Source organism: Oncorhynchus kisutch, linkage group LG20, assembly GCF_002021735.2.
Source record: "Oncorhynchus kisutch isolate 150728-3 linkage group LG20, Okis_V2, whole genome shotgun sequence".
Lineage (NCBI taxonomy): Eukaryota > Metazoa > Chordata > Actinopteri > Salmoniformes > Salmonidae > Oncorhynchus > Oncorhynchus kisutch.
The window spans coordinates 42,436,633-42,458,703 of NC_034193.2; the positions used below are offsets into that span (position 1 = coordinate 42,436,633).

General features: G+C 43.8%; 1 protein-coding gene across 4 annotated transcripts in view; it reads left to right on the top strand.

Annotated features, from left to right (window-relative positions):
* LOC109865727 (SEC14-like protein 1) overlaps positions 1-22,071 on the top strand; it is a 47,503-nt gene that overhangs the window by 3,009 nt on the left and 22,423 nt on the right. For all 4 annotated transcript variants that reach the window (XM_020454121.2, XM_020454123.2, XM_020454122.2 and 1 more), the window contains exon 2: positions 3,028-3,117. In XM_020454121.2, the coding sequence (XP_020309710.2) occupies positions 3,055-3,117 (63 nt within the window). In that variant the 5' untranslated portion in view covers positions 3,028-3,054. The remainder of the gene's footprint in view (positions 1-3,027; positions 3,118-22,071) is intronic.

The window sequence follows — 22,071 nt, forward strand, 5'->3', positions numbered from 1 at the left end:
AGAAAAAGAATTGTAACCCCCCACAAATCTGGTTCATCCTTGGGAGTAATTTCCAAACACCTGAAGGTACCACGTATACTATTGTTTGTACAGTTGAACAAGTATTAACACCATTGGACCACGCAGCCGTCATACCGCTCAGGAAGGAGACGTGTTCTGTCACAAAGCCCTGACCTCAATCCTATAAAAAAAATTGTGGGCAGAACTGAAAAGGCGTATGCGAGCAAGGAGTCCTACAAACCTGACTCAATTACACCAGCTCTGTCTGGAGGAATGGGCCAAAATTCACCCAACTTATTGTGGGAAGCTTGGGGAAGGCTACCCGTAACGTTTGACCCAAGTTAAACAATTTAAAGGCAATATTACCGAATACAAATTGAGGGTATGTAAAGAAAGAATTACAAGCTGAAATAAATCATTCTCTCTACTATTATTCTGACATTTCACATTCTTAAAATAAAGTGGTGATCCTAACTGACCTAAGACAGGGAATTTTTACTAGGATTAAATGCCAGGCATTGTGAAAAACTGAGTTTAAATGTATTTGGCTAATGTGTATGTAAACTTCTGACTTCAACTGTAAATGTGCCCTTTTGGGGATCTGATCGTATTTCTGATTGGCTTAACGCACCACCGCTAATGAGCTGTGGAGCTTCTCAAAGTCATGTTTTCTTCACATCAGACAGCAAGCAAATAAAGTCTGTTTTTACATTAATTGAGAATGACAATAGTTCCTAAAAGTATTTATTAAAATCTTTCCAGCTTTCTCCCTTTCAACAACCACTTGGCGTGAAAGGGGAAAAATGTCATGCTCTAACCCAGTGGAAGAGTCATGAAATAGGCCTACTTAATGACTTCTTATCCGTTGCGCAAATAGCCTACAGCTGTGTCTGTCCTGAGTTCATTGGCGCAGGAAACTCTGAAGGCCCAGAATCAGTTAATAGTTGATACGTTTCAAGTAGTGATGCACCTATATGACATTTTTGGCCGATATCCAATATTTTCCTTGCCAAAAGAAATTATACCGATATTTACAATTCTAGCTGCCTTTTTAAGCATTCTATTACAGTTAAATAGTTAACACACATGGACACTGCGGTCTAAGACACTGCATCTCAGTGCAAGAGGCTTAACAACAGTCCCTGGTTTGAATCCAGGCTTTATCGCATCCGGCCGGGATTGGGAGTCCCATAGGGCGGTGCACAATTGGCCCAGTGTCGTCCGGGCTGTCATTGTAAATAAGAATTTGTTCTTAACGGACTTGCCTAGTTAAATAATGGTTACACACACACACACACACACACACACACACACTGACCAAGAAGTTATTTTGTTGTCATTTATGTATTCCCCCATTACCAGTAAAACATCATCAAAAGCTATTTCTTTCACTTACTTTCTGTGCTGTTTCGTTCATGTGTTCAGTCATTTCATTCTCAACCAGGATTTCATTATCTTGACTTTTAATGGATTTCGCCTTTTGAGTTCTTGCTGAAATGTTCTTACTCTTTCAAACGACTGCCCAACTTGGTGACTTCTGTACCTATATAGGTGTGCACGGTAGCTTCGACATCGGTTTTTAACATCGGCATTAAACTACACATCGGGCCGATACCAATGTGGCTATTTTGGGTAATATCGGCTGATTCCGATATGTTTACCAAATTTTTTTCTTCTATTGTGCATCCCTAGTTTCAAGTTCATTGCGGCGTTGTGATTTATAGTATATTTATTATTATCAGGATATTTTCTACCTGCATGCTACAATGTTTTTATTTGTTGGCTTTATAGGCAATTTTTACATAGTTGGTAATGGCAATAGAAGTTACAATCCTAAAAAGTATCATTTTTCATTTAGATTTAGATATCATTTTGATTAACCACATGACAATGATTTTGATATTAACAGTTTCATGAAAATATGCACATAAACTATAACTGGCACACAGATAGGTAGAAATGTTAAGATAAATTGGCATTCCGCATGAGAAAGGTTACACGTGGAGTCGGCAACCTATTACAGGCAACTTCAGGAGAGTAATGGCAGAATCTGCGAAAGCCAGTAGAAGTGGGAGAATTTAGTTTTTGTTTGTTTTTATCTTGATCTCTGGCTCCCTCTTGAGTCATTTGTCTTATTTCATCAAACAGTGTGCTTAAGGCATCAGACAAGCTCAATAGTTGATTTTATTTAAACACACAGGGTGTGTCTATATATGGAGGAAAAAAACGTGTTTTAACATTTTGACCCCCCCCCCCCCCAACCTCCAAATTAGCATGCAGTGGTTTCAGGGTCAATATCTGTTGGCTCTATCAGGACTATATCCTAGTCCTACTGTATTTGCCGATGTCTGCACTGTGGTTACCACCACTAAGTTCTTGGAATGCCCTGCTGACCTTTTACATTACCGAGTATTTCATCAATTCTCTGCGGCCAACCACCCGTTCATGCGTTTACATAGGCTGTAATGCCGTATTAATGACTCCCAAGCATTCAGCTCTACCGCTAGCTCCACATAACATTTACATACGCATCATTGTAGGTCTACCTGAATAGTTTCAGTCATGTGGTAGTGACTAGTTGGCACTTGGCAGTACCTGACATTCCAGTATTTGGCCATGTCTATCTCAATATCTGTTCGCTATGCAGTTCAGTTCCTGAATGTGTGATATATGGTGCGAAACGTTGCCTTCATTGATCAGTTCAATGAGATGCGCATCCTCACCCACGGCAGAGCAGAGTGTCTTCATGCAGGCTATCACTGCAGACAAGCTGCCAAGTCCTCCGGGCTCCCCGCCAGCTGCTACACACACACACAAACACACAAACCTGGCTTACTTAATGACATGTCAGATTCTTCCAGCGGGGCCATCCAGAATGATACTGGCATTTTACCACCTCAAGCACTATTTTCTTTGTGTTTTACACTCCCAGTCTAATGTGGTCTGGCCCATTTTGTCTTCTCTCACCAAGACAAATCTGTGATGATGGTTATTATTAAGCTCTAATATCAGATTGTTTTCTCTCAGGTCGTTGGCACCACAGTCGTTCCCACCATGGTGCAGAAGTATCAGTCACCCATCAGGGTGTACAAGCATCCCTTTGAGCTGGTGATGGAGGTAAGTGATACTCTGCCCTAGACTCTTGACCTCCATTGACACTTCACATAGATATTAGAGGTATTGTAGTGGTTATGCAATGGTCCCCAAGACCACCTCTAGGAAGTGGTGGGTAACGACGTTAGGACTACCTTGTCCTTCATATGATTGACTTGAACTTGACAACATGGTTGTATGAGATGTAGCCTAGGTCTAACAAATACCCAGGCAGTAGCGGTTGGTAATGAATACAGTTATTCTAAAATGTTTATTCTCGTCAATCTACACACAACATCCCATAATGACAGAGCAAAAAAAAATGTTTTTTTTTTTTTAGAAATGTTTGCAAATGTATATTTTAAAAATGTAAATATCACATTTACATACAGTTGAAGTCGGAAGTTTACATACACTTAGGTTGGAGTCATTAAAACTTGTTTTTAAACCACTCCACAAATTTCTTGTTAAACTATAGTTTTGGCAAGTTGGTTAGGACATCTACTTTGTGCATGACACAAGTAATTTTTCCAACAATTGTTTACAGACAAATTATTTCCCTTATAATTAATTCACTGTATCACAATTCCAGTGGGTCAGAAGTTTACATACACTAAGTTGACTGTGCCTTTTAAACAGCTTGGAAAATTCCAGAAAATGATGTCATGGCTTTAGAAGCTTCTGATAGGCTAATATCATTTGAGTCAATTGGAGGTGTACCTGTGGATGTATTTCAAGGCCTACCTTCAAACTCCGTGCCTCTTTGCTTCACATCATGGGAAAATCAATAGAAATCAGCCAAGACTTCAGAATTTGTTTTTGTAGACCTTCACAAGTCTGGTTCATCCTTGAGAGCAATTTCCAAACTCCTAAAGGTACCACGTTCATCTGTACAAACAATGGTATGCAAGTATAAACACCATGGGACCACGCAGCCATCATACTGCTCAGGAAGGAGATGCATTCTTTCTCCTAGAGATGAATGTACTTTGGTGCGAAAAGTGCAAATCAATCCCAGAACAACAGCAAAGGGCCTTGTGACGATGCTGGAGGAAACGGGTACAAAAGTATCTATATTCACAGTAAAACGAGTCCTATATCGGCATAACCTGAAAGGCCGCTCAGCAAGTAAGAAGCCACTGCTCCAAAACTGCCATTAAAAAAAAGCCAGACTACGGTTTGCAACTGCACATGGGGACAAAGATCGTACTTTTTGGAGAAATGTCCTCTCGTCTAATGAAACAAAAATAGAACTGTTTGGCCATAATGACCATCGTTATGTTTGGAGGAAAAAGTGGGAGGCTAGCAATAAAAAGAATAGCATCCCAACTGAAGCACAGGGGTGGCAGCATCATGTTGTGGGGGTGCTTTGCTGCAGTAGGGACTGATGCACTTCACAAAATAGATGGCATCATGAGGATGGGAAAATTATGTGGATATATTGACGCAACATCTCAAGACATCAGTCAGGAAGTTAAAGCTTGGTCACAAATGGGTCTTCCAAATGTACATTGACCCCAAACATACTTCCAAAGTTGTGGCAAAATGGCTTAAGGACAACAAAGTCAAGGTATTGGAGTGGCCATCACAAACCCCTGACCACCTCCTATAGAACATTTGTGGCCAGAACTGAAAAAGCGTGTGCGAGCAAGGAGGCCTACAAACCTGACTCAGTTACACCAGCTCTGTCAGGAGGAATGGGCCAAAATCTTGTGGAAAGCTGGCCAAAATCTTGTGGAAAGCTACCTAAAACATTTGACCCAAATTAAGCAATTTAAAGGAAATACTCTCAATTAGTATTTGGTAGCATGTAAACTTCTGACCCACTGGGAATGTGATGACAGAAATAAAAGCTGAAATAAATCATTCTCAACTATTATTCTGACATTTCACATTCTTAAAATAAAGTGGTCATCCTAACTGACCTAAGACTGGGAATTTTTACTAGGATTAAAATGTCAGGAAACTGAGTTTAAATGTATTTGGCTAAGGTGTATGTAAACTTCCAACTTCAACTGTAGGTCCCCAAGACCACCTTGAGGAAATGGTTGGTAAACCATATTAGTGCAACCTTGGCTTCATATTGAACGTGTGCCGCATAATATGTGGTTGTGTTGCACTGTGGCGTACGATCTAGCTGCTTGGGTCTAACAAGCACCAGCAGTCATAATACTGTGATGGTCTTCAACTGGTCTTCTTGACTGGTCATTTGTGTACTGTACCAAGCAGACCACTCAAGAATTGTCCAGTCCAGGATGCACAAATCACTTCCAGTCCATAGTATGTAGATACCTCAAACCCCCACACCATCTCAGGCCATTGTGAGAACCACTGACAGCTATGTCGCTGCACCAACCCTTTTAATATCTGAATAGCAAACGATGGGAACTGTTATGTTGAACAGAAGTACCATTGCTGAATTGGTTGCTGGTCTGTTTCCTCTGTTTAAAAATGCATCACCTGTGCAGGCTTTTGGTGAGTGAGTGTCTCTTCTGGCTCCTACAGTATGCTAGAGTTGTACTCACTCACCCAGATCTGATGAGGATGTGTGCATTACAAAAACTGGAAGTACAGATGGAGCGTCTGTCTGCCTCTCTCTGTCGTCTGTCTGCCCCTCTCTTTCGTCTGTCCGTCTCTCTTTCACTCTCTTTCTCTCGCTCTGTGGCTCTCTCTGTCCCTCGCTCTCTCTCTGTTTCTCAATGAGTATGTTTACATGCACGCAATAATGTGACTTATTGTGGATATTCAGATTAATAGTTTTTACATGCTTTGCAAGATGGACGATTTCCCTAATAATCCTGTTTACATGGACACATCTGAAATCAGGATACCTGATGGCACTCTGATAAATGCAGAAAATCCCCAATCAAAATAAACATTCTACCATGTTATTTTTGGGAAGCATATTTAATTCTGAACTACTTTGCATACATTCAGCTGTTCCAAACTCACCTCGCTCGCACTAAAGAGGGAGGCTCACTCGGCTGGTGCTAGTACATGCACAGATCAAATGCACAGCTGGAACGCCGATTTTTAAACCAGGTGTTGTAATCGGTCTATGCTTACATGGATACCTTACGCCGACGTAAGATAAGCAGAGTAAGGTGTTTACGTGACTATTGCATAACCTGCCTACTATCTTAATCCGTTTAATATCAAAATATTACTGTGCATGTAAACGCACTCACTGTCCTTCTCTTTCGTTCTCTCTTTCGCTCCATCGTTCTCCCTCTCCTGGCACCCCCCCCCCCCTATCTCTCTCTGCCTCTTTGCTCAGCCTCCAGAGCTAGAGGACAGGCCTGTCAGGCAGGGCTGTCACTGAGGGTTCACTAAATAAACGGTTCAGTGGCAGATGAGCAGTGGAAAAACACTGGCTTATTCAGCCTCAGCCTCTCCACAGTACAGTGGCTACAGGCCAGGAGGCGCATGTTCACTACATTAAACTGGGTTATGGTGGATTATTATCATCAGAATAACTCTCTGTTAACTTACTAGTGTTTCTTCTTCGTGACCGTGTAGCACAGAGCTAGGAGGAGGACATGTTTTCATAATTTTCCTTAACCACCTCGTCTTGCTTTACTTACTAGGTGTTGTTACTCAATTTCCATTGGGAAATCAAAGTCGGCCAACTTCAAGACCTGTAACTATTTCTAGAAGACATGCGATCAAAGCATTGTTTCAGTTCAATCCAATTTAATTGCACATCAATTGAATGTGATTCAATAAACTATTTTGAGTTAAGCTATTGTAGCCATGCATTCAGGTTCTATTTGCTGCCTCAAATCAGCTTTCTCCACTACAGCAAGGAAGAGAGGCAAATCTCCTCCCTGGTGAGTGGTGGGCAAACACTGGACAGGGGCCTATAAATAGTCTGTGAGTGGAGGCTGTTGGAGCACAACACCTGGGGAGGGGAGGGGGACTGAACTGAAATAGCAGTACAACCACATTGGGCTGCCTGAGGGGCTTTGTACTGTAGATGACCCTGCCTAAGGGACATCTGACCTGAGATGAGCTGCCCTAAGGCTTCAGTTCGGCTAGGTGAACCGAATGTTTTTGCTCGCGCGACCCTTAAAACGCCTTCACTTGAAAAACAAGCTGCAATAGTACTGTTTGTCCATCATGAGACGCTGTAGCCAGTATACACTTCCTAAAAAGTAGTCATGATTAATCTAACGCAAGAGATCTGTCATTCATTTTGACGTTTTTCCCGAGGAGATCTTAGCCGTGCAATTTTACATCTAACTAAGATGTTTGGTGCCGTATTTCTCAAGTGAAAACAATTGCATGAAAACAATGAATCTCTCGTTGATTGAATAATCCCTACTGTTGACCAAACACCGACAAAGGGGCCAAGACTTCACTACCCTCTTCGGCTTGCCTCGAGAAATGTTTGTGTGTGCACGAACAGCCCCCACCCCCCTCCAAAGAAACCTTGCAGAAGACCAAAACTAACTAAATGTACAAAATATTGTCATAATATAAGCCCGAACTGTCAAATGGGAAGCATGCGGACGCCTTTTTGAGTCAGATGGGACGGGTTCTGTTAATCTGGGGCAGTAGCGGAGAGGGAGGAGAGAACCAACATAAGAAGCTGGGGAATCCAAGGCAGAGGGTAATTTGGCAGGCAAAATGGTTGAACAATGCAGATAGTGGTTCACTGTGCGTCGTCATGGCCAATTGTTTGTCTCTGTCCTGTCTTTTCTTGATTTGATATCTCTTTTTAACAAGTCGTCCTGAATCCTGAAGCCTAGTCGAAGAGCACTGGCTCCCTATGCCACGTGTTCTCTAGCCTGTTATCTGTCCTTTTTCTTTTATTGATGTGAGATTGGTACATGTACACTGACTGATATGGCCCATTTCTAAAGCTAATGCGTTTGAAGAGGCAGTTTTGATATATTCTCTCTCCATGGGGAAATGACAAATTGGCAGACACTCAGGGTATTTTCTGGATCAAAAGGGGGCTGAGACGGTGGTCCCCCATCTGGGCGGCGTAGAGACATTTGAGCATTTTTAAGACGATTTCCCGCAATTATACAGATTTCTCAATGGAGCAGAGAGATTGTTGCAGGTTTAAAGCAATTTCCCGTGACTCTTGAATATTCTGCCATGTAGCTGAGAGACCGAGGGGGAGGAAAAAAGTGTTTCTACGGCGTGCCTTACTGAACAGAACATTGCCCTGGTGTTATTGATGCCCGAGTGAGATCGCAAAGCCATGCAAGCGGTCTGTTCCTGCTCTGCCCTCGGCCTAACGCCTTGACTGCACCTATCGGAGTCTCCCTAGTAGTGAGGCAGCGTGTTCTACTTTGTGCCACACCTTCATGCAGCATAGCCGCGGGTGTGCGCCGCACGTGAATATACATGTTTTTGCAGGGTGCGTATGATTTGATATGTGGGTGTGTTGTAAACTGTGCTGTGTTGCCATCACATTCTGTTTGGTATGACTAGTCTTGTTCTCCCCTTGCAGTTTGTCTTTCAGTAGACTTGAAAGTTGGCAAACATGGCTTTTCATATTTGATATTAAGCTTTGAGGAATGTTCCATGTCTCACTTTCCTTCCCTGTCCCCTTTTTTCCTTCTCTCTTTAAAAACTGTCAGTCTTCTGAAACGCACTCTTACCGTCTTTTGGAAGGAGAGAACTGAAGCGCTGCATTCCTCTTGACTGTCAATTACCTTTTTAAACACATTCCTTCTAGAAGAAATATAGCCTCTTTTCTTTGCTGTGCCTCAACCACCCACTCAAGGCAAGGACAGGATTGAAGCAAAATGTTTCCACCTCTAGCATTGTTGCCATTGGGCTCAAAGGAATATATTAACAGCATCACGAAGTCCTTAGCCTGTTCTTGCCTTGCAGCTGTCTGTTTTCCATATGTATTAAAATAGTTCTATCCTGCTTTGACTTGAAGCAGGATTAAAGAAGGCCTACGTTGCATTAAAGCCACTTTTTAAAATGAAAAACCATGTTTGATATATTTGATACCATTCCTTCTCCAGCCTCCGAAATAAGGTGCCACCAACCTCCTGTGCTGGACCCATGTATTAGGGGCCGATGATTAGGTCTATGTAGCATAGTGTTATACAATATGACTCCAATTAGTTTGCCTTTGCGCCCCTCCTAAGAAATAGGGGAAATGCTGAACGTTAATTCAAAAAAGATCAGACCGCTAACTTGAGTGATTTAGCACTTTGTCATTTTCCAAAATAAAATAAAAAAATTGATGGCGAGTCAGGAAATAATTGCTCAGGGCTCCTGTGAAAGTGACGGATAAGGACAGGGAATTGCTGAGAAACACCGACCTCCAGCAGCCCGGCAATGGGAAACACAACTTCCTCTTTAACTAGGCTAGATGACGCATGACACTCAGCGGAGTCTCTCGGAAGGAAGTGTCCATCGGCTGCTACTGCAGCAGCTAACTAGTGTGCTTCAGTAATCTGGACACGTGCATATGCATGGGGTCGCACGCATACCATCCAGCTTTCACTCCTGTAATATTTCTCTAGAGGAAGGGCTTTGGAAGGAAGTAAAACAACAATAGCTACAGAAACACAATAGTGGCCCATAGCCTCCCTTCAGCATACACTCCCGACTCCTACCTGCCTTCTCCGCAATAACAGGAAGTGTAGTTGATATTATTGTTGCTATTAGCACGCTGGGTTCACGGAGCCCATGAGCGTTTCACAAGCATTTCGCTACACAAACTTCTCGCTTCACAAGCATTTCGGTACACTCGCAATAGCATCTGCAAAATATGTGTATTTAACCAATAACATCTGATTTGAGATAGTGTTCCCCATGGGAGGAGAGGGGATGTCGAGAGACTTGTTGTTCCAGATTAGAAGACTCTTTGTCCTCCTCCTTGAAGCAAACAACCACCATTTCCCCTAAGGACTATATGAGTTTGAAGGTTTGCGCTTTGGGGGAAGTTGTGTTCCCAAAGTAGGCGAGAGACGAACACTGTTTGTTGTTTCAGGTGAAGAGAGGCTCTGTGTTCTCATTAAAGCAACCAACCCCTTCCCTCCCTCCTCTCCCTCAGACTCCAATAGTGTCCAGATCAGATTTGATTAATTAGAGTAGCGTAGCTCACTATTTACCATACACCATACAAAGCGACTTAGGCTAGATCCACTAACAATGTATGTACTCTGTTTGTGATCCCTACAGGAATTGAACCCACATCCTTTGGGTTACTAATGCCACGCTCTTACCAACTGAGCCACAACAGACAGGGGGATACGCTAATCCACTAGATTAGGAAAAAGTACCACCGTGTCATCGGGTGAAGCATCAGTGCCCCATGCCAGCCTACTACACATCTGGGCATGGTCAGAAAGGTGATTTTTAGCGTAGCCGTAAGCCTAGCCTGGCATGCCCATTATAAGTGGAGGGTTGCGCTAGACTAATCCGCTAGGACAAAATGCCTGCTGTTGCAGCTGTACATCTGTGCACCTCTTTTTAGTCATATCCTCTTTGGATTGCTGCCTGGCCACCTCTGCACACTCTAGCAGATAGAGAGAGGCCATCTAAGGGTAATCTCCCTTAATGTTTAATGGAAATGTCTGGGTTTTGCCATCAGCCAAGCAGCTGTGTGGCTACAGACTACTATAGACTGCTGATGCGATTTCCATGGCACTAGTGAATTAAGTAGAAAAATGACATGCAAAAATGTAAAAACATGTTTTCACTTTGTCGTCACGGGGTATTGTGTGAAGATCCATTTTGAGTTCAGGCTATAGTATGAATACTTTCTGAAGCGACTGTAGCCCTATCTCTTCACTATGATTCTACACTGACAGAAAGTGCATTAGAGGCTTGGCTGTAGAAACCTCAGAACCTATAGAATTATGACGATATAATTTAAACTAGATTATTAAAATAATAATAATAATAATATTTCACCATTCACCAAGTTCTCATTTACAACTGGGATCTGGCCGAGATAACGCAAAGCAGTGTGACACAGACAACAACAGAGTTACACATGGCGTAAACAATAAACAAGCCAATAACACAATAAACAAGTCAATGACACCGTAGAAAATGAAAGTCTATATACAGTGTGTGCAAAAGGCAATAAATAGGCCATAGGGAGCGAATAATTACAATTTAGCAGATTAACACTGGAGTGATAAATGAGCAGATGATAATGTGCAAGTAGAGATACTCGTGTGCAAAAGAGCAGGAAAGTAAATCAAATAAAAACAGTATGGGGATGAGGTAGGTAGATTGGGTGGGCTATTTACAGATGGACTATGTACGGCTGCAGCGAACGGTTAGCTGATCGTTGATGTTTAAAGTTTGTGAGGGAAATAAGTATCCAACTTCAGCCATTTTTGCAATTTGTCCCAGTCACTGACAGCAGAGAACTGGAAGGAAAGGCGGCCAAATGAGGTGTTGGCTTTGGGCATGATCGGTGAGATATACCTGCTGGAACATGTGCTACGGTTGGGTGTTGTTATCGTGACCAGTGAACTGAGATAAGGCGGAGCTTTACCTAGCATAGACTTATAGATGACCTGGAGCCAGTGGGTCTGGCGACGAATATGTAGCGAGGGCCACACGACTAGAGCATACAGGTTGCAGTGGTGGCTGGTATAAGGTGATTTGGTAACAAAATCAATGGCACTGTGATAGACTGCATCCAGTTTGCTGAGTAGAGTATTGGAAGCTATTTTGTCGAGGATCGGTAGGATAGTCAGTTTTACTAGGGTATGTTTGGCGGCGTGAGTGAAGGCGGCTTTGTTGCAAAATAGAAAGCCGATTCTAGATTTGATTTTGGATTGGAGATGTTTAATATGAGTCTGGAAGGAGAGTTTACAGTCTAACCAGACACCTAGGTATTTATAGTTGTCCACATATTCTAGGTCGGAACCGTCCAGGGTGGTGATGCTAGTCGGGCGGGCGGGTGCGGGCAGCGAACGGTTGAAAAGCATGCATTTGGTTTTACTAGCATTTAAGAGCAGTTGGAGGCTACGGAAGGAGTGTTGTATGTCCACCTGACAAGAATTCCGACCCCTCTACCTCACAAAATGAGGCTTGAATTTATACAGTATTATATGTGGAATCTTTAGGTAGAGGCCATGTCTAGGCCTATATATTGTGATATATAAAGAACTTTTGTAGAGAGGGTTTAGATTTCACTCGAGGGTTGAGGGCACTCGACTCCCCTTGCGCCAAGGCAACACTGGGTGTTGGATTGGCTGCGGAGACGAAGACGAAGAGTCTATATATGCAGTAACTGTGTATGTAACCAGCTCATTATGAGGATAACAAACTGCTCTTGGCAACTGCTGGACAAAGCTGATATTGGTCAACTGGTTCTAATTCCCTCTCCATCTTTCCTCTCTCTGTCCTTTCTCCCTGGACCCGCTCTCCTTTTCACCTTCTCTGTTTCTCTCTCCCCCACTGTGCAGTGTGTCATCAGCTGGCTGATTAACCTCGCTCTTTCTTACTTTCCCCCCTCTCCTTGTCACTTCTGTTTCTCACTCCTCTATTTCTCTCTCTCCACTTTTCTCACTTTCTCTCTGTGGGATATTTGTCCTCAGTGTAAAGGTGTGCCAACAGTGCAGCAAGTCTGGCCTATGGGCAGCGTAATCAAATAGGCCTGCCACGCTTGGTTGTCCCTCTGAGCTTCTGTCCCTATAGTACTGTTTTCACTGTGTGTACTGCATTTTCAAAGCCTCATCGCATCCTTTCAGGGATGAACCTACAGCCAAGGAGAAGAAACATTGGAGATGATCACACAAACATTTTGTTATGAAATCAAGCAGATTGCAGATCCAATGCACATCTCCCCGGGCCAATGGAAATATCATTTGAAACCTGAAGATCAGTCAGACTAGATTGCGTTAACCTCACAACCTGTCCTTTCGCCTTTACTCACTACAGGTGGATCTGTTTTCCTCCAAGGCCCTATTTATAAACTAGATTGCTGACTTGGCCAGCTGTGCTCCGTCTCTGTCTGTCTCTGGCCCAATATAGAAGAACAATTCAGCATGACGGGGCAGCCATCCCATCCCTCATCCTGCCATGTCTTGACCCCATTCCTTCATCCCAGATCTAGGCTATTTCAGCTGTCGCAACATTCTCACCTGGGGTGCCATAGCTGATCTCTATCTCTAGATGTGTTGTTCTAATCTCTTTACCATCTCCTATACACCCTAAGCCTGGGGATTGTCCATTTATTCTCTCAATGCGTCCTGTCCAGCTTCGTCCCGTTTCAGGCTTTTGTCATTAGGATTTCAACAGTAGTAGGCTACGTACAGCTGATTCATTCCTATGTTAACCTAGTGAGCTAATGGGAATTCAAGTGCACTTACTGCGCTAATGAGAATTGTTATGCAAGACGGAGACATTTTTCGCGTTCTTTTGGGTTAGGCTAGAGCTGTTTTAATTGAGGTTTTGGGAAACATGAACTCTTTACATATTGCCTACAGTATTTCCATTCTCTGTGATGTGAGTTGTTTATGCATTATGCAGAGAGTTGCCTTCTCCCCTGTGGCTGGAGTCATGCCAAAATCTTTTGCTTCAGAATTGTTCCTTCACACACTTTGTGAATGCGTCTGTCAGCGAGCAGAATCTGCCTGCGGAGTGTAATTTACTTCGTCGGACACAGTTCTGCGTCTGCCAGAGACTGGTTATAGCCCCTAGAGAAGCCCTCTGCTCTGTGAGGCAGCATTGATGAAAGACTGACTCTGGGCCTGCTATGTGCGAGTAAGCTGCATTTAATAAGTGTGTCGGTTTCTACCAACTGACTCGGGCCTGTGAGAATTATCCTGATCTGTTTCACTTATCACAGGACAAGGTTGAGATGCTGCGACGACAGCCCTCCCCCACTCCACTGCCTCGCTCTATCAGCAGTGACACACACACACACACACACACACACACACACACACACACACACATCTAGGGATGGGTACCGAAACCCGGTATTAAGCTGGCCCCGGGGCTAAATTATAAAAGACCATAGTATCGATAAGCTCCGATGTTGTCGGTTCTGATTTCGGTACATGTCCTATTTATTGTTGCTAACCTAAATGTAATCTTGCCCATTTTATCTCACCAACCGTTTCTGATTTGCGATAAGATGTAGACATTCGTCTTTGATGCATTTTTAGCTCTTCCCAATCCAGAAGAGAGAGATCTCTGGCGCGGAGCCTGTCTCTCTCACACGCTACAGCATACGCACACAAGAAAGACCCTGCTCTTAATTAGTGACGATGGCGGAGAGAACTAAACGCTCAAAAGTGTGGTTACACTTCGCCAGAGTCGATGCTGACAATGCTCGTTGCCACAAGTGCAACAAGACTTTTGCTTGTAAGGGCGGAAACACGAGCAATCTGTCCAAACATCTAAAGTACATCATGTACCAGGCAGAGAAAAGCACAGTTTGACTGACTAGCTCGTGGTTCATTTCTTGTTGCCCGATCTAAGTTTGGTATGTATGCTAGCAGCATAGAGCCCACACAGAGTTAACTAGATTGAGAACATGGGTTCATGATTAAAAGGAACCATTAGCCAGCTGATTGTTTAGCTATGGGTGCATTCAGATATTCAATCACCCATTTTTAAAGATTTTGCAACTTGTTTGTTAAAGTTGCAGCTACAATGAACCAACCCACTCCTCCCTCTAATACCGCTGGTCCAAGCCAAAGACAAGCCCACAGCCCCTTCACGCTGGCGGCTAGTGGGAGGATGACTGAGGAGAGGGTGAATGAGTGCCACCTTGCAAATCCAAGTTCATAGTGAAAGGCCTACACCCCTTTGCAACAGTGGAGTCCAAGGGCTTTAGGTAACAGTCTGTCAGTATTTATTGAGTTGTATTCCTGTTTAGGATATAGTAGTGTAAAAGGGTTGTATGTTAGTCCCATTACTCCACAATACACAACAACAATTCAATAATGATAATTCAACACATGAAAAGGATCAGCTGGCTATCACATCAGTCGGGTGGCCCAGCCACTGTCAGGACCACTATCTCACTGTTACAGTGCACTACACAAGCCAGGACAGTGTAAAACAGGGCTGTCAGAGGAGCCGGAGCAGACAGACACAGAGCAACAGGAGGAGGAGTCTGAAGGAGAGGAAATGGAGGAGACAGTCCCTCTTTTGTACAAAACAAGGAGTGCCTTGGGAGAGCTGTTCTCAGAGGAGGACAGGGAGTTGAGGTTGACGATCCAACAGGACTCCTCGTCCCTCACCCTCATCGAGCGTGTTGACCTAGAAGTGGAGCTCTACAAAGGCCTGCCTCCCATCCCCATGGCTGAAGATCCTGTGATGTAATGGTGGCGGGAGAAGAGAGCTACTCTGTGCTCAAGCTGCCTCCACCACTAGCGAGAGGGTATTTTCGACTGCAGGGAACACAATAAGCCAGGAGTGGTCCCGACTTCTGCCAGACAAGGAAATATGTTGATCTTTCTCCAGAAGAACTGTTAAGAACTGTTAGTCCTTTTGCAGCCTACCTGCATGTCTCACCCGTGTTGCTCTATACCACTGTATTGTCTTTTACAGTCTACCTGCTGGCCCCACCCATGTTGCTCTACACCACTGTATTGTCTTTTACAGTCTACCTGCAGGCCCCCCCCGTGTTGCTCTATACCACTGTATTGTCTTTTACAGTCTACCTGCATGTCTCACCCGTGTTGCTCTATACCACTGTATTGTCTTTTACAGTCTACCTGCATGTCTCACCCGTGTTGCTCTACACCACTGTATTGTCTTTTACAGTCTACCTGCATGTCTCACCCGTGTTGCTCTATACCACTGTATTGTCTTTTACAGTCTACCTGCATGTCTCACCCGTGTTGCTCTACACCACTGTATTGTCTTTTACAGTCTACCTGCATGTCTCACCCGTGTTGCTCTATACCACTGTATTGTCTTTTACAGTCTACCTGCATGTCTCACCCGTGTTGCTCTATACCACTGTATTGTCTTTTACAGTCTACCTGCAGGCCCCCCCCGTGTTGCTCTATACCACTGTATTGTCTTTTACAGTCTACCTGCAGGCCCCCCCCGTGTTGCTCTATACCACTGTATTGTCTTTTACAGTCTACCTGCAGGCCCCACCCGTGTTGCTCTATACCACTGTATTGTCTTTTACAGTCTACCTGCAGGCCCCACCCGTGTTGCTCTATACCACTGTATTGTCTTTTACAGTCTACCTGCAGGCCCCACCCGTGTTGCTCTATACCACTGTATTGTCTTTTACAGTCTACCTGCAGGCCCCACCCGTGTTGCTCTATACCACTGTATTGTCTTTTACAGTCTACCTGCAGGCCCCACCCATGTTGCTCTATACCACTGTATTGTCTTTTACAGTCTACCTGCAGGCCCCCCCCGTGTTGCTCTATACCACTGTATTGTCTTTTACAGTCTACCTGCAGGCCCCACCCATGTTGCTCTATACCACTGTATTGTCTTTTACAGTCTACCTGCAGGCCCCCCCCGTGTTGCTCTATACCACTGTATTGTCTTTTGCAGGAAAATATTGTTTATTTCATTTGTTATACATTTCTATCGTCACAACATTCGTCTATAATAGTAATTTGTTCAAAACCTTGCTGTTTCTTTTGCTGTAAATATTTGCTTAATTTGTTTTACATTTCAGAAAATAAAGCAATGTTAATTCTGTTATTAATTTGTTTCTGTTTTTTTTGTGTTTTTTTTTTAATAACAAGAGGAACCAATAAGAATACCGTTAAAGTGCAGTATCGGTAAGAGTAGTAATACCATTAAAATCTTAACGATACCCATCCCTACACACGTCACACAGTTGACCATTTGCGTATTCTGCTGCACCAACATGGTGCAGTCTATGTGACTCACTGCAGACATAGGGAGCCAGTGTGACGTTCATAGGAATATGATTGACCTACATATTCCCATACTGTGTGTGTGTGTGTGTACATATGTATTGTACAGTTGTGGCCAAAAGGTTTGAGGATGACACACATTGATTTCCACAAAGTTTGATGCTTCAGTGTCTTTAGATATTTTTTTCAGATTTTACTATGGAATACCGAAGTATAATTACAAGCATTTCATAAGGGGCGGCAGGGTAGCCTAGTGGTTAGAGCAGATTTGCAATTTCAAATCCCTGAACTGACAAGGTACAAATCTGTCGTTCTGCCCCTGAACAGGCAGTTAACCTACTGTTCCTAGGCCGTCATTGGAAATAAGAATTTCTTCTTAACTGACTTGCCTCGTTAAAAAGGTAAATAAAATAAAAAATAAAGTGTCAGGCTTTTATTGGCAATTACATGAAGTTGATGCAAAGAGTCAATATTTACAGTGTTGACCCTTCTTTTTCAAGACCTCTGCCCCTGGCATGCCCCTGGCATGCTGTCAATTAACTTCTGGGCCACATCCTGACTGATGGCAGCCCATTCTTGCATAATCCATTTTTGGAGTTTGTTAGAATTTGTGGGTTTTTGTTTGTCCACCCACCTCTTGAGGATTGACCACAAGTTCTCAATGGGATTCAGGTCGGGGGAGTTTCCTGGCCATGGACCCAAAATATCGATGTTTTGTTCCCCGAGCCACTTAGTTATCACTTTTGCCTTATGGCAAGGTGCTCCATCATGCTGGAAACGGCATTGTTCGTCACCAAACTGTTCCTGGATGGAGGAGGATGTGTTGGTACCATTCTTTATTCGTGACTGTGTTCTTAGGCAAAATTGTGAGTGAGCCCACTCCCAAGGCTGAGAAGCAACCCCACACATGAATGGTCTCAGGATGCTTTACTGTTGGCATGACACAGGACTGATGGTAGCGCTCACCTTGTCTTCTCCGGACAAGCTTTTTTCCAGATGCCCCAAACATTCGGAAAGGGGCTTCATCAGAGAAAATGACTTTACCCCAGTCCTCAGCAGTCTGTCCAATCCCTGTACCTTCTGCAGAATATCAGTCTATCCCTGATGTTTTTCCTGGAGAGAAGTGGCTTCTTTGCTGCCCTTCTTGACACCAGGCCATCCTCCAAAAGTCTTCGCCTCACTGTGCGTGCAGATGCACTCACACCTGCCTACTGCCATTCCTGAGCAAGCTCTGTACTGGTGGTGCCCCGATCCCACAGCTGAATCAACTTTAGGAGATGGTCCTGGCACTTGCTGGACTTTCTTGGGCGCCCTGAAGCCGCCTTCACAACAATTTGAATCGCTCTTCTTGATGATCTGATAAATGGTTGATTTAGGTGCAATCTTACTGGCAGCAAATCCTTGCCTGTGAAGCCCTTTTTGCGCAAAGCAATGATGACGGCATGTGTTTCCTTGCAGATAACCATAGTTGACAGAGGAAGAACAATGATTCCAAGCACCACCCTCCTTTTGAAGCTTCCAGTCTTATTAGAACTCAATCAGCATGACAGAGTGATCTCCAGCCTTGTCCTCGTCAACACTCACACCTGTGTTAACGAGAGAATCACTTACATGATGTCAGCTGGTCCTTTTGTGGCAAGGCTGAAATGCAGTGGAATTGTGTTTTAGGGATTCAGTTCATTTGCATGGCAAAGAGGGGCTTTGCAATTCATTGCAATTCATCTGATCACTCTTCATAACATTCTGTATATGCAAATTGCCATCATACAAACTGAGCCAGCAGACTTTGTGAAAATTAATATTTGTCATTCTCAACTTATGGCCACGACTGTATACCAGTATCTAGGCTAGGCTATATGTACAGTGTGTGAGTCCCTCCCCCCCCCATACTGTGTAAGTGAATACGCAGGAACACACTCTCCTCCTGTGCCGTTAATTCTCTCTGACGCAGTAGACCACATCACTCGCGCCCTGTTGTCCCACGCTTCACGGCCCATAGCCTCCTGACACAGCAGCCTTTATTTCCAGGAAGCAATGATGACATGCTCAATGCAGCCTCTGCACCATTCACTAATACAGTCAATGGAGATGCACCACAGCCAGTGAGGATGGGAAGACATTATGAAAAGAGGACCAGTTTCCAATAGCTGTCAGTGAAGATGCCATATTGTTTCCTTTTAACTAGTTAATGGGGATGGGAAGATTCCCTCAGCCATCAATAAAGATGCCAGGGATATGTGTTTCCTGTAAGTCAATGGAGGTGCAGCGCTGGCCATACAGTGCCTTCCGAAACGATTCAGACCCCTTGACTTTTTCCACATTTTGGTAGGTTACAGGCTTATTCTAAAATTGATTAAATCATTCCCCCCCCTCAATCTACACACAATACCCCATAATAACAATGCTTTTTAATTTTAAATGTGCTAATTTATTTAAAATATAAAACATTATCACATTTAAATAAGTTTTCAGAACCTTTACTCAGTACTTTAAGCACCCTTTGGAAGCAATTACAGCCTCAAGTCTTCTTGGGTATCACGCTACAAGCTCGGCACACCTGTATTCTTCTCTGCAGATCCTCTCATGCTCTGTCAGGTTGGAGGGGGAGCTTTGCTGCACATCTATTTTCAGGTCTCTTCAGAGATGTTTGACCGAGTTTAAGTCCGGGCTCTGGCTGGGCCACTCAAGGATATTCAGAGACTCCTATATTGTCTTGGCTGTGTGCTTAGGGTTGTTGTCCTGTTGGAAGGTGAACCTTCACCTCAGTCTGAGTTCCTGAGTGCTCTGGAGCAGGTTTTCATCAAGGATCTCTCAGTACTTTGTTCCGTTCATCTTTCCCTCAATCCTGACTAGTCTCCCAGTCCCTGCCTCTGAAAAACATCCCCACAGCATGATGCTGCCACCACCATGCTTCACTGTAGGGATGGTGCCAGACAGTTTCCTCCAGACTTGATGCTTGCCATTCAGACCAAAGAGTTATATATTGTTTTCATCAGACCAGAGAATATGGTTTCCGATTTGGTCTGATAATCTTTAGGTGGCTTTTGGCAAACTCCAAAAGGGCTTTCATGTGCCTTTTACTGAGGAGTGGCTTCCGTCTGGCCACTCTACCATAAAGTCCTTATTGGTGGAGTGCTGCGGAGATGGTTGTCCTTCTGGAAGGTTCTCCCATTTCCACAGAGGAACTCTGGAGCTAGGTCAGAGTGACCATCAGGTTCTTGGTCACCTCCCTGACCAAGGCCCTTCTCCCCCGATTGCTCAGTTTGGCCGGGCGGCCAGCTCTAGGGAGAGTCTTGGCGGTTCCTAACTTCTTCCATTTAAGAATGGAGGCCAATGTGTTCTTGGGGACCTTCAATGCTGCAGAAATCTTTTGGTACACTTCCCCAGATTTTTGCCTCAACACAATCCTGTCTCTGAGCTCTACGGGCAATTCCTTTGACCTCATGGCTTTGTTTTTGCTCTGACATGCACTGTCAACTGTGGGACCTTATATAGACAAGTGTGTACCACAGGTGGACTCCAATCAAGTTGTAGAAACATCTCAAGGATGATAAATGGAAACAGGATGCACCTGAGCTCAATTTCGAATCTCATAGCAAATGATCTGAATACTTATTTAAATAAGGTATTTCTGTTTTATTTTTCATTTTAATACATTTGCAAAACATTCTGAACATCTTTTCACTTTGTCATTATGGGGGTAGATTGCTGAGGATGTTTTAGTAAAATCTATTTTAGAATAAGGCTGTAACAACAAAGTGTATAAAAAGTTAAGGGGTCTGAATACTTTCCGAAGGCAGTGTATATAGTCAAAGGGGTTAGGAAGACATTATTTCTCAAACTTCAATGTAGATGCCAGTGTGTCTTGTTTCCTGCCACAGTCAATAAGGGTGCAGGTCAATGTGTCCATAGCCAGGCAATGAAGATTTGATACTTACAGTATTTCCCATTACAATCAATGAACCTGCAGCACTGCTCATTCAAGATGTGTTCCCTTTACAGTCACTGATATGATATTGTCTACTTATAAAAGTTGATGAAGATGGTAGTTTTAATATATTAGTTGATTTAAGTAAGTTTCCCATTTCAGGAATTTCCAGTCAATAACATGCCATGTAGCCTAATACCAACAACCAGACTGGTATACTTAATGCAGTAGTCAGCATCAGGAAATGCTGTGGTGGCAGACAAAACGTAGGCTATGAAACCACTATCAATCGGGACCGCCTCATTCTGCCCTGACACCTCTTTTTCTAGTAGCCCAACTCCGTTGGTTAAATATAAGGACTACTTTATGTTGCAGAGGTAGAACCAATTGTATCATTACAGGGCAACACATTAGCTTTGTGTATGTCACGTTGGCAGTGGCCTCTCTAAATGCCAGCCTGGTCGTGGCACAGTGAGTGTGTACTTTTAGCTCAGCATTTCCTGTTTTTATGGCAAGAGTGTTTGACAGATGGGCTTCCTCTGCTCTCCTCGGTCCTCTCACTGACTCACACACACCATCTTATGCCGACTGCATTCCCAGAAAGGGGGCCCATGCCCACTATACCGTCCTTGGCAGAGCCAAGGATTCTGCCCTGACAATACCCTCTGTGTTGATGAGAGCTGTAGAGTGGGTGGTGGTGGGTACTAAGTAGCTGCCCTATACAGAGCTTAGGCTAGCTATGGAGCTATTCAAATAGTTCTAATAGTTTTCACCCCTACACACCTCCCCACGGAAACGCAATCTTCTTGAGTGTGCTGTACAGTCCTGGTGCTTGTTGCACCATACTGAATACTGCAGTTAAACTCTGTAGCTACTTAGCATTGTGATTATGAGTGTGGGATACAACCAGGATATTAACAAGTGAAGTAGCCTTTTCACCTGAATGTCCAAAACAATAGGAACACCCCCTTTTGCCCTCCAGAACAGCCTCAATTCGTCAGGGCATACTCAACAAGGTGTCGAAAGCGTTCCGCTGGGATGTTGGCCCATGTTGACCCCAATGCTTCCCACTGTTGACCCCAATGCTTCCCACTGTTGACCCCAAACAGCCTCAATTCGTCAGGGCATGCTCAACAAGGTGTCGAAAGCGTTCCACTGGGATGTTGGCCCATGTTGACCCCAATGCTTCCCACTGTTGACCCCAATGCTTCCCACTGTTGACCCCAATGCTTCCCACTG